The sequence below is a fragment of the Thermothelomyces heterothallicus genome (genome assembly GCF_042370625.1).
Source record: "Thermothelomyces heterothallicus CBS 202.75 unplaced genomic scaffold P884_scaffold_18, whole genome shotgun sequence".
NCBI classification, from domain to species: Eukaryota; Fungi; Ascomycota; class Sordariomycetes; order Sordariales; family Chaetomiaceae; genus Thermothelomyces; species Thermothelomyces heterothallicus.
The window spans coordinates 56,986-68,440 of NW_027192579.1; the positions used below are offsets into that span (position 1 = coordinate 56,986).

General features: G+C 60.1%; 5 protein-coding genes across 5 annotated transcripts in view; 1 reads left to right on the forward strand and 4 right to left on the reverse strand.

Moving 5' to 3' along the window:
- P884DRAFT_293271 (pyridoxal-phosphate dependent enzyme) lies at nt 1–1,618 on the forward strand. Its single transcript, XM_069444213.1, has 2 exons — nt 1–623; nt 745–1,618. Exons 1-2 carry the CDS (start codon nt 284–286, stop codon nt 1,569–1,571), a joined length of 1,167 nt encoding a protein of 388 aa, XP_069295941.1. The 5' UTR covers nt 1–283; the 3' UTR covers nt 1,572–1,618.
- Nucleotides 1,619–1,937: 319 nt separating this feature from the next.
- On the reverse strand, nt 1,938–3,788 carry P884DRAFT_261649 (6-phosphogluconate dehydrogenase). The gene is made up of 5 exons (XM_069441577.1): nt 3,428–3,788; nt 3,287–3,318; nt 2,882–3,160; nt 2,122–2,789; nt 1,938–2,025 (listed from the first exon to the last, which is right to left on the reverse strand). Exons 1-5 carry the CDS (start codon nt 3,630–3,632, stop codon nt 1,998–2,000), a joined length of 1,212 nt encoding a protein of 403 aa, XP_069295942.1. The 5' UTR covers nt 3,633–3,788; the 3' UTR covers nt 1,938–1,997.
- A 1,001-nt stretch (nt 3,789–4,789) lies between these two features.
- P884DRAFT_205106 (ubiquitin-conjugating enzyme/RWD-like protein) lies at nt 4,790–5,502 on the reverse strand (the record flags this gene model as incomplete). Its single annotated transcript, XM_069438626.1, has 3 exons — nt 4,790–5,232; nt 5,273–5,420; nt 5,482–5,502. 3 exons carry the CDS (start codon nt 5,500–5,502, stop codon nt 4,790–4,792), a joined length of 612 nt encoding a protein of 203 aa, XP_069295943.1.
- Nucleotides 5,503–6,439: 937 nt separating this feature from the next.
- P884DRAFT_271082 (uncharacterized protein) lies at nt 6,440–8,059 on the reverse strand (the record flags this gene model as incomplete). The annotated part of the gene is made up of 5 exons (XM_069442406.1): nt 6,440–6,493; nt 6,537–6,643; nt 6,780–6,809; nt 6,865–6,872; nt 6,933–8,059. 5 exons carry the CDS (start codon nt 8,057–8,059, stop codon nt 6,440–6,442), a joined length of 1,326 nt encoding a protein of 441 aa, XP_069295944.1.
- A 716-nt stretch (nt 8,060–8,775) lies between these two features.
- Nucleotides 8,776–11,455, reverse strand: part of P884DRAFT_271083 (uncharacterized protein) — a gene marked incomplete at both ends in the record, with an annotated part of 4,272 nt that continues 1,592 nt past the window's right edge. Inside the window, 2 exons of the mRNA XM_069442407.1 lie at nt 8,776–9,761; nt 9,869–11,390. Coding sequence (XP_069295945.1) covers nt 8,776–9,761; nt 9,869–11,390 — 2,508 coding nt within the window. The remainder of the gene's footprint in view (nt 9,762–9,868; nt 11,391–11,455) is intronic.

Below are 11,455 nucleotides of genomic sequence, written 5' to 3' on the forward strand. Positions count from 1 at the left end.
CAGTCGCCCAATTTCCCCCCTTTCACGGGGTTACCGGCGGACAGCTTCTCTATGCAGCAAACACCGCCCAGCGACCACTCAAACCTGTTCTCCGCTCGCCGATCCGATTGCACCCCGGCCTCTCCCCCGTCCTGCTCCGGTCCGGCCTTGCTCCGGTTTCGGTTCCGGCTCCGGCCCCGGTCCCGAGTCCGATCCCGACATCACTGACCCTCCGGAAGTTGAACTAACACAAACACGGACACGGACAAACAAACACACGCCGAGAATCACGCACGCACGCACCATGGCCGACCCGTCCACGGCACCCCCGCTGACCCGCGCCTCGGTGGAGGCCGCCCACAAGCTGATCGAGCCTTACATCCACAAGACCCCGGTGCTGACCAACTCCACGCTCGACCGGTTGGCCTCGACGCCCCGGACCGAGGCTGAGCTCGCCGGCACCGTGTGGGCCGGCCGCACCCCGGCCAGGCCGGTTCTGCGGTTCTGGTTCAAGTGCGAAAACTTCCAGAGGGTCGGCGCCTTCAAGGCCCGCGGCGCCTTCCACGCCATTGAGCGGCTCAAGCGGGAGCCCGGCTGGGCCGAGGCGGGCGGGCGCGAGAAGGGGGTCGTGACGCACAGCTCTGGTGCGTCTCTCTCTCTCTCTCTCTCTCTCTCTCTCTCTCTCCGCGGCCCCCCACCAACTTCCCAGTTCTCCCTTAATAAGATATGATAATGATAATACTAAGACAATTAACAATAATAAAGGCAACCACGCCCAGGCCCTCTCCCTGGCCGCGCGCGAGTCCGGCATCACCGCCCACATCGTCATGCCGTCGACCTCGGCGGCGCCCAAGATCGCCGCCACGCGCGGCTACGGCGCCTCCGTCACCTTCTCGGGCCCCACCGCCCCGGAGCGCGAGGCCGCCGCCGCCGCCGTCATCGCCCGCACCGGCGCCCGCCTCGTCCCGCCCTACGACCACCCGGACATCATCCTGGGCCAGGGCACCGCCGCGCTCGAGCTGCAGTCCCAGGTCGCCGCCGCCGCCGCCACTACAACAACAACAACAACTACTACTACTACTACGACTCCTCCCCCCCCGCGGGGCGCTCCCCTCCGCGCCATCATCACCCCCTGCGGCGGCGGCGGCCTGCTGTCGGGGACGGCGCTGGCGTGCGAGGGGACGGGGGTGGCCGTGTTCGGGGCGGAGCCGTCGTTCGAGGGGGCCGACGACGCGCGGCGGGGCGTCGCGGCGGGCGAGAGGATCACGGCGGTCAAGAGCAGCACGATCGCGGACGGCCTGCGGACCCCGCTCGGCGAGATCCCCTGGGGCGTCATCTACGAGCGGCGGCTCGTCCGGGCAATCTACAGCGTCAGCGAGGACGAGATCAGGAGGGCCCTGCGCCTCGTGTACGAGAGGATGAAGATCGTGGTCGAGCCCAGCGCCGTCGTCGGCCTGGCCGTCGCCCTCTTCAACGAGGACTTCCGGACCCTGGTCGAGCGCGAGGGCGGCGAGCAAGGCTGGGACCTGGGCGTCATCTTCACCGGGGGCAATGTGAACCTGGACCTGTTGCCCGACTTGCTCGCCGTTTAGGCCCTCCCTCCCTTCGTCTCATTAGCCTCGAAAGGAGAAAGGCCCCGGAAAGGGGGGGGGGGGGGAGAAGGAGGGTAGGCGTAGGAGTTGGATCGCGACCAACAAGAACAATGACGATGACGACGACAAGGACGAGGGAGATAGAGCAATCGCCCAGACCATCAAATACCATCAGCCAGAGTATATGTACAGTTACAGCTGAACCACAGCCAACAATTCCCCCCCACCCCTCCCCCCCCCCCTCCTCTTCCCCCCCAAATTAAACCGAAATTGCAGCGCGAAGCAAGGCTTTTTTGTTTTGATGTCCCATGCCCAAGGTATCCCGTCCTCGGCGGCGACAGCCCAACCGCGCCATAAGCCAGAGTATCAAACTTGTTCCCGAGCAAACAAAAAGAGAGAGAAAAGCACCGTCCCGACGCCGATCGCTTACTTCTGGTTCTCGGGGCGCAGAGCACTGTAAACAGTCCTACGTTAGCACAAGTCTTCCTCGTCATCCCATGCGTCGACGACAATGACGACTTGATGAAAGGGAGGAGGACGCAAAACTTACCGAACGGCCTTGCCCGCGCGCCAGATCTCCAGGTTGCGGATCTCCTCCATCTCGGCCTCGTACCGCTCGCGGTAGTCGGGCTGCGAGTTGTACTCGAGCGAGCGCTTGGTCTCCTCGCCGCTCTTGACCGAGTCATACAGCTGGTTGAAGACGGGCTTGAGGGCGTCCTTGAAGCGCGGGGTCCAGTCGATGGCGCCGCGGCGGGCCGTGGTCGAGCAGGCCTCGAACATCCAGTCCATGCCGTTGGCGCCGATCAGCGGGTAGAGCGACTGCGTAGCCTCCTCGACGGTCTCGTTGAAGGCCTCGCTGGGGCTGTGGCCGCGCTCGCGGAGGACCTCGTACTGCGCGAGGAACATGCCGTGGATGCCGCCCATCAGGCAGCCGCGCTCGCCGTACAGGTCCGAGTAGACCTCCTTCTCGAACGTCGTCTCGTACAGGTAGCCCGAGCCGATGGCCACGCCGAGGGCGATGGCCTTCTCCTTGGCCTTGCCCGTCACGTCCTGGTAGACGGCGAAGGACGAGTTGATGCCGCGGCCCTCGCGGAAGAGCGAGCGCACGGTGCGGCCGGAGCCCTTGGGGGCGACGAGGATGACGTCGACGTCGTTGGGCACCTCAACCTTGGTCAGGTCCTTGAACACGGGCGAGAAGCCGTGGGAGAAGTAGAGGGTCTGGCATTGGGTTCCACCCTCGTCAGCACCGATTCGATCGCTAACCCTCCAAACAGGGAGGACCCCTGGTCTCGTCTTCCGGCTAAACATACCTTGCCCTTGGTGATCTGGGGCTTGATGGCAGGCCAAGTCTCGCTCTGGGCGGCGTCGCTCAGCAGGTTCATGATGATGGTGCCGCGCGAGATGGCCTCGTCGACCTCGAAGAGGTTCTTGCCGGGGACCCAGCCGTCCTGGATGGCCTCCTGCCACGACTTGCCATTCTTGCGCACGCCGATGATGACGTTGAGGCCGTTGTCACGGAGGTTGAGGCCCTGGCCGTGGCCCTGGGAGCCGTAGCCGATGAGGGCGAGGGTGTCGTTCTTGAAGTACTCCTGTACGGTGATGACTTGTCAACAGGTGTCCTCATCTCACACACCCAATTCCAGACAACTCGAAGAGAAAAAGGAGGAAAGAGGGGGGGGGGGGAGATATCAAAGAAAAATCCGGCGGTGACTCACCAGGAGCTTCTCTTGGGGCCAGTCGGCACGCTCTGCATGCACACACACACACACGCACACACACGGATTACAGTCAGCAATCTCACAAACAACAGGCCACACCAAGAGATCCGATTGGACACCATCGCAAGAGCAACTCACCATAGACCTCCTCCTTTGAGCCAGCAAAGTCAATGGTCTTGACGCCGCGGACCTGCTGCCGGGCGGGAGCGGCAGCGACACGGGAAGCGACGGCGGAGGCGCGCACGGCGGCGGCGGCGGCGACAAAGGTGCGCTGCTGGACGGCGGGCGAGGCCAATTGGCGCGCCAGCGGGCGCAGAGCCTTGGAGAAGCTGCGGGAGGCCATTGTGACGGGGGGATTGGGGAGCGGAGATTGAGGCAATGGGAGGGAAACGGGAGGTTTGGAGATGGATGTGAGCAACGGGAGGGTCAACAAGTAGCGTTTTATGGGGTGCTTTCAACGTCTCCGTTCCGCTGCTGTCATCGGAGCTGAGAGTCAGATTTTTTACCTTTTGGGCTGGTTGCTAGGCAAGCTCTCACCGACTTCGGGGCGCTCAACTTGCTTGCTTGTGGGTCCCACGTGTGGGGTTCTCTTTACTCATTTCCGGTTTCCCATTGGCCATGTCTATCCGGGGCGGCTGGATGCAACCGGGCACCCAGAGTTGGTGGGGCGACTGCTCTTGGCAGAGATTTGGGGATCACAAGAAAACGGCTCCGGAATCACACACTACAAGGTACCGGACCGAGGACTCCACAGGGCCACTCCATCGGAGCGGAGTGGGTTCCCGAGGATGTTGACATGATGTGTACGGAGTAGTGTTAGTACGGAGTACTCACTCCGTAAAGGTAGGCGCTTGACTCACTCCCGTCGGACACAGATGACCCGAACCGACAAGGTCAGGAGCATGCTCCAGCTCGGCTTCTTCTTGCTACGGAACCCATCACCGGAACTGCCCGTGCAGTACTGGAGGAAGGAGAAAAGAAAAGAAAAGAAAAGAAAGGAGCAGAGGAAAGAATAAGAGAAACAAAAATTTGAGGGGGTGGTGAGAAGGACGAGAAACGGACATTCACGCCGGTGAGAGAGAATGATACATACAATGGCAAAGACCCAGACCCAGAAGGGGACGAACCGTTTCAAGCTCGATAAAAGACGCCGGCCATTAATCAATTCGTTTCGTAGTCATAGATATTAACGCCGCAAGCACCTCCTCTCTCGCCGCTGCCATGCCTCCCTACTCCCCCGGCCTCCATTGCTCCCCACAGGCAACAAGTATCATTCGCTCTCCGGCTTCAGGCTGCTGGTGGCCATCGGCACTTCCTCGAACACGACGTCGCCCTGTTCGGTGGAGGACCGGAATGATTTCCGGTCCATAGTCAACAGCGTTGCCTGGCGGAAGCGTGTTCGACGAGCTCATATCAGTCAACTGTATCGCCGCTGATGATTGTCCGCTGGGGGAACCCGACCACTCCTCCGCCCTGGACGCTCTCCGGGGCCACATTCACCTAGACCAGCACCTTCTGGTACGTCTCCCCGCGCACGGTCCCCCCGGCCATGGCCTGCCTCACGTTCCGCTTGAATCCCTCCCTGTTGTTCCTCAGATCCTCGGCCGCCTCCTTGTTGAGCGGGTCGCTGGCGTTGGGCTCCAGGAACAGGAACTGCAGCCCCACAATGACCGCGTTCAGGTTCAGCACCGGCTTCCAGTCTTCGCGCAGGATATTCAGGCACACCTTGCCCTCGAGGTCGATGTTGGGGTGGTAGATCTTCTCCCGGCAGAGCACCTTTGGCGGCTCGTGCGGGAACGACGGTGTGATATTGAAGGTGAAGCTAAACCGGCCGCCCTTGTACATGCCCTCGTCGGGCTCGATGTAGAGAATGAAGGAAAGGATGTTGTCTGGGTCGGGGAACTCGGTCGACATCGTGCTGCCGAGGGAGAGCTCGGAGAGGTCTGCAGGGGAGGGTATGCGGTCAGCCGTACCGAGAGGGACGGGAGGAGGGCGGGCGACAGGAGGACCACGAGGGGAGCACCAACGTACCCTTTTGCACTCGTAATTGGGCCGCCGTCACCTTCTTCTTCTTTGGCCCCCCCCCTGATGCGCCATCAGAGGCATTCTCTGCCTTCTGCTGCTCCTTCTTCTGCTCGGGTCGTCAGCAACTTGTGACGGCGTTTTGTGCCCGAACCCCGCCATGAACTCACCATAGACCATATTTTCAACATCGTGGCGGTTGGCCGACCTCGGTCTCAATAAAAAAAAAGAAAAGACCTCTCTTGTTCGCCTAGGTGTTTCGCTGGCGCGCGTAAGCCTGTTCCGGATACCAACACGTCTGGCCCAAGGTCGCAGAAGGTGTGGGCTTTCGGGCTGCAAGCGCGAGGCAAGGCGGATGGATGTGGGGTTAACTCCGACAGTGGAGGCAAGAAAACTCGGTGCGGAATCGCCCGGCGGTTCACTCGTATGGCCGAAATGGAAAGAAGAACGATGTGGGAGTGTAGATGAGGTATTGTAGCTGGAGGGATATAAAAAAAGACAGATACGAGGGAAAATTTATTCGGAAGTTCTATGTTCTATTAGTCGTGGACTTGAGGTGGGTGACTGCAGAAGCCAACTGAAGTCGATGGCAATGCCAGGATGACACAGCAGGCAGGCAGGCGAGCCCCACATCGACCGGGGTCAAGGAAGGTGGCCCGATAGCACGATAGCAAAGGACGATGGCAGAGGCGAATTGGCAGGATAAGATCGCGAAGCAACAGCGAGTTTTTTCGAGGAGTTGGAGCTTGAGCAGCCTATTCTCTCTCTCAACCCGAAGATTAATGGGCCGAAGGATTCGGCGAGAGAGCAATGGCAAATGATAGCTCACTGGCTCAAGAATCCGATCAATGCTAGCGGTAGCCATTTCCTTTTCTTTCTTTCTTTCTTTCTTTCTTTCTTTCTTTCTTTCTTTCTTTCTTTCTTTCTTTCTTTTCTTTCTTTCTTTCTTTCTTTCTTTCTTTCTTTCTTTTTTTCTTTCTTTTTTTCTTTTTTTCTTTCTTTTTTTCTTTTTTTCTTTTTTTCTTTTTTTCTTTTTTTCTTTTTTTCTTTTTCTTTTTTTCTTTTTTTCTTTTTTCTTTTCCTTTTCTGGACTCTCGACCCATTAAGCGCAATGAAACAAAGATGGAATCAGTTCACTGTATGTTTTGGCACCATAAAGACTATCGAAGCCCTGCCATAAGCCTGCCGTGCATCTTTGTATTCCGTTCAGCTTAGGGCGGACTACCGAAAGGTTAGGGCTCTGTTTGATAAATCTCAGAACCAGTCGCCCGAAGAGCACGGCCTCCGTCATTGCTTCGAACGTGGCACGGCCAACAACAGCCGAGCCATGGACTGGGAATCGTCTAGTGTAAGGATATCTCTATAGCTTCCAACCCCCCTCCCCCCTTCCTCCCCCGGGCCCCCCGCGTGGGCTCTCCCCGATACCCTTCGCAAACCAGCCCGGCGCCTCGTCGGCCCCTCGACATACCGCAGCGGAGCAACCCGGGCGTCGTAACAGCTGAGGTAGGTTAAGTAGCAGGCACACACACACACACACACACACACACACACACTATTTCCCCTAACCCCCCAACAATCTACCCTCAAAGCATGCAACAGCATGTTCGCCGGCGATCCCTACGTCTCCACTCTCCTCAGGGAATTGTAATGCTCCCCCAGGCCGTACCCGTGCCGGTAGTAGGCGAGCCACAACGTCTTGCCCTTGCCCGGCTTCTCGCCCGCCCCCGCCCCCGCCCCCGCCCCCGCCCCGGACTCCTCCTCCTCCTCCTCGGCGGGCTTGACGACCTCCACCCGGCCGTGGCCCTGCACGACCCGGATCTCGACGCCGTACGCGTTGGCGAGGGCGCTGAGCTCGAGCTCGCCGCCCCACTCGGCCGTGTCGCGGATCCGCGCCACGTACTGCTCGATCCCTTCCTCCAGGAAGCCCTCGTACGCCTCCCGGTGTGCCGCGATCCAGTCCGCCGCCGCCCTGCGCACGACCCGGTACGGCGGCAACGGCGGCAGCGACGGGCGCTGCTCCGGCTCCGGATCCGGGCCCCCGTTCGTGTTCGTGTCGGCTTCGACCTCCGCTGCCGCCGCCGTCGCCGTCGTCGTCGTCGTCGTCCCGGCCGTCAGGGGGATGTCGTTGACCTGCAGCTGGTCCGCGACCGCCGAGAAGAGGCAGTGCCCGTCGGGCGCGATCTCGTGCTCGCGGAGGGCGTGCGCGGCAAATTCCTTCTGCATGGCCCGCCGCTCGAGCTCGCGGCGGTCGGGCATCGAGGCCGCTTCGGCGGCGGCCGCGGCGGCCGCGGCTTCCTGCTCCGCTGCGCGGCGGGCGAGGCGTTCTTTTTGGCGGTTTCGTTTTTGTCTTGGCTGTTGTTGTTGTCGTTGTTGTTGTTGTTGCTGGGAGGGCGGAGACTGTGATTGTGGTGTCTCTTGGAGGGAAGTGAGTGTGGTGGATTCGAGTTTGTTGGAGAGATCGTCAGCTGTGACTATTGGAGGGCTTGGAGGTTGTGTTTGGTGTTCCTGTGATTGCTCATCGTCGTCGTTGCCATCAAGAAGATCTCCTGGCCCGTCCGCTTCACCCCTGAACTTGCGCAGTTCTTCATCCTGCCGTTCCTTGAGCTCGCGCTCGAGCCTGTCGCACTCCTCGTTTACAAACTTGCGCGTCTTCTTGGTCGCGTTCTTCTTCTTGTTGGTGATGCGTGATTGGAGGTCCCGCTGCTCCTTTCTGTGTCGTTCCTGGATTTGCTCGAGGGTTTCCTCCATGGTGGCTATTTCTGGCAGCGACAACCTCGATGTTTGGTTTCGGCGAGTGTTCTGCGAATCTTGCAGTCTTGCGCAGCTTTGTCAAGGCGCGAGGTTCGCGGGTGCTTGGACCATGGTGGGGCATGGCGGGGCTGGTACTCGGGTACAGTACAAACACCATACATAAGGTACCCTTCTGTGTACAGGACCAGGCAATTCGACTCATTTCGTATCTTGACCAGCCGTTGTTTTTTTTTATTTTAATTTTATATTTATATTTATATTTATCTTTTCTACTCAACTGAGCCGCGGCTGGCCGGGCCTCGGAATTTGAAAGGAAACGTAATATACAAATAGAAAGATTTGAGTTGCCCCGGAATTGGTATCACAAATCGAAGTGGGCTGGCATAACAAGAAACACACTGAAATTCCCTCCGGCAGCATTGTGCTTTGCTCCTCCCAGAGCCTTGAAAACCCCCATATACGTGAAAAGGGAAATGGTCCCCTCTCGGAGAGGGAGAAAGAGAGAGAGAGACAGAGAAAGGGATGACAAGCATATGCTGGTCGTGAAAGAAGGACCCCAGGAGACCTTTTTTTTCGTTCTCGTTTTGGGTTCGGTTGACCAAGAAGAGAGATTAGAAAGCAATGGGAAAAGCGTCAGTCATGACTGGACCGCGGCTTAGGGCCGCAAGATGTAATGAAAGGAGGCAAAGCCGAGAGGAGGAAGGCTCTCCTTTTTAAAAACCCCTGAAGGGATCGTCCCTCAGGTACGGATACCACTCGTCCAAGTCGTCCGTGGCTCGCGTGGTGCGGCTCTGCCGGCTGCTGCGGCTGGTACGGCGCCGGAGCTCTTTGCTCCGCCGTCGGGCCACTTGCCGGTAGTCGTCCTGCTCGTACGGCGACGTATCGCCCCACGTGAGGGGGCTGATGAAGGCCTCCATGCGCACCGTGCCGATGGCGTCGAAAAAGTTATTCGTGCCGGCCCCACTCGGCCGGCTCGAGGCTTCCGACGTACGAACCGAGGGCGTCGCCCACGTCATGGCGCTCGATCCCGTGATGGCGCTGGCTCCGGTGTTACTGTAGATGTCCGACGACCCGGCGGTCATGACGCTGTTGCCAGCCGTGCTGTTTGACGCCGTGTGATACCCGCCGCTCCCAGCCGGGCCCGAGAAGCCTCTAAACGAGACGGGCGGGCCGGCGTGTCCGCCGGTGTTGCTGCGCTTGCGCCCGTGTACCACCGGTGCGTGGTTTGTCCGGTCGGAGAATCGGGGGATGGGAGGCGGCTCAGCGGCGTCTCTCGACATGTCTCGCGCGTGCGCGGGGAAACTGTAGACCTCGGGCACCGGAGGGGGCCGGAAGGTGGGAATGGCCGGCGGGGCACTGTCCGGCTGCGACTCCGCCGTTACCGGATCCGGCTTGACGCCTGCTTTGGCCTTGGTGAGGCGGATCGAGTCGCGAATGGCCCGCCGTTTGGGCTTTGGTAACTCGTATTGCTCGGTTAACGGCTTCGGCTGCGGGACCATCAGAGTCTCCGGTATGGCTTGGTTGGAGTGCGCAAGGAACGAGAGCGACGTCAACCAGATGTAATGGCGTTCGGCGCTGGTAGCGGTAAACTTCAGGGCTCGCTGTGGCGTCAAGATGAGGATCGACCTGTTGAAGATGCTGGCGACCCCCTTTGGAGGCGGGTTGTCGTCTTTGACATCCAGCACCGACTGGATCACCACTACTCAGTGTCAGCAGTCCGAAAATCCATCAAAAAAGAGAAAAAAGAAAAAAAAAAGAAAGAAAGAAAGAAAGAAAAAAATCGGGCATGGGGAAAAGATCACCTACACTTGCGGCCGGATTTGCCCAAGAGCGCGCTTCCCGAAGTCGGCTGCTTGCTGCTCCAGAGAATCGAACGCTCGTACGGCGCGAGCCACACCCACCTCTTATGACGGTCGTTGCTACTATCATCGCTGCTAGCCCCCTTGGCGTCTGCAACCCCAAATGATTTTCGCCTCCGCACGTATTTGAACATCCATTCGCCCACCATGGTTTGGGCAATGGCGTCCACCACTGTGGGTGTCTGGTTCGAGCCGCCGTGCGATGCGGCCCCCGTGTCGGCGGTGTTCGCCGTCGTGGTTGACGGCTGAGACCTGTGGCTCCTGTATCTCGGCGCCGCGTACCCGTCTCTCGTCCCCGGCAACGGAGGAAGCCCGGGGCTCTCGGGCGCTTCGGTCGACAGCGAGACGGGAGGCGGCGAGCGGCTGCCGCGTCGCCGGTTCCTATGGCTCCGGGGCATGACCGCCGCAGAGCGCACCTTGCGAATGCTGCTGGCGCGGTAGTGACTCCTGCCAGAACCCCGCCTAGACCAGGCATCCGAAGCCTTGCTTGGGCTTGCGCGCCCATCGCTCGGGGCGCTGATGCTGATGGGCGGCTTCCTAGAACTGGCGCGCGTCGGGATGGGGAACGGAGGCTCCCTCGGATCCGTTATGCTGGGACTCCTGGCCCTCTGGTGGGAAGCGATGCCGTTTTGGATCATGACGGCCCGGCGCATGGCGCTTGATTTGGTACCGAAGGCCGAAGGCCGGCCGCCGCGTCTCGAGACTCTCCTGCCGAAGGACAAATCCCGCATGTCGTGGTGAGTCGGGTAAGATCCGTAGTCGAACGCCTCGCCATCCTCGGACCCGCGGCCAAACAGGCGGTTGCCGGCCTTCGGTGAGAACGTGTTCTCGGACGAGGTCACGGTTCCAATCGAGTTCCGCTTGCCGCCGAGGCTCGACCCGCTTCTGGGGTTTGGCGCGGACAGGGCGGTGCGGTATTCGGAGTCGCTGAGTTCGGCATCAATGAATTCATCAGCCTCATCGGAGCTGTTTCCATCAAAGCCGGCGAACAAGCTGCTGATTCGGGGCGGCCGCCGCATAGGAGCTCGCTGACCCGACAGCGGTCCGTTATCGTTGTTCCCCGGGTAGAGATCAGAGGTTTCTTCTTCCAGGATAGACGGGGCCATCGGTGGGGATGAGGGCATGTCGTTGAGGCTCCGCTTGCTCGTCAACCGCCGCGGGTTCCGCGGGGGCAGAGTTCCCGGCACTGGCGTGAACTGCCGAGTATCCTCTGTGGCATTTTCTGCAGCACCGCCGGCGGGCGAGGATGGCCTGGACGTGATGGCGGACGGGTGAAGGTGCGGAGGAAGTTTGTCCAGCCGTTTATCAACCCGGATCTCCTCTGTTTGCATCGAGGTCGACGTAACGGGGATGGTGGTTTGCAAGGAGACTTGGCATCCGAAGTCCTTGGTGAGCTGCGGAAGAAGCGGCTCGCGTGGTGTGGTCGGGCGGCTTGTTGGAGGAATGATGCTGATGCTGGGAATGGGCATCTGGAGGGCAAGGAGAGAGGGATCGATGGGAGGAGAAGGAGGAGGAGGGGGAGGGGGAGGGGGAG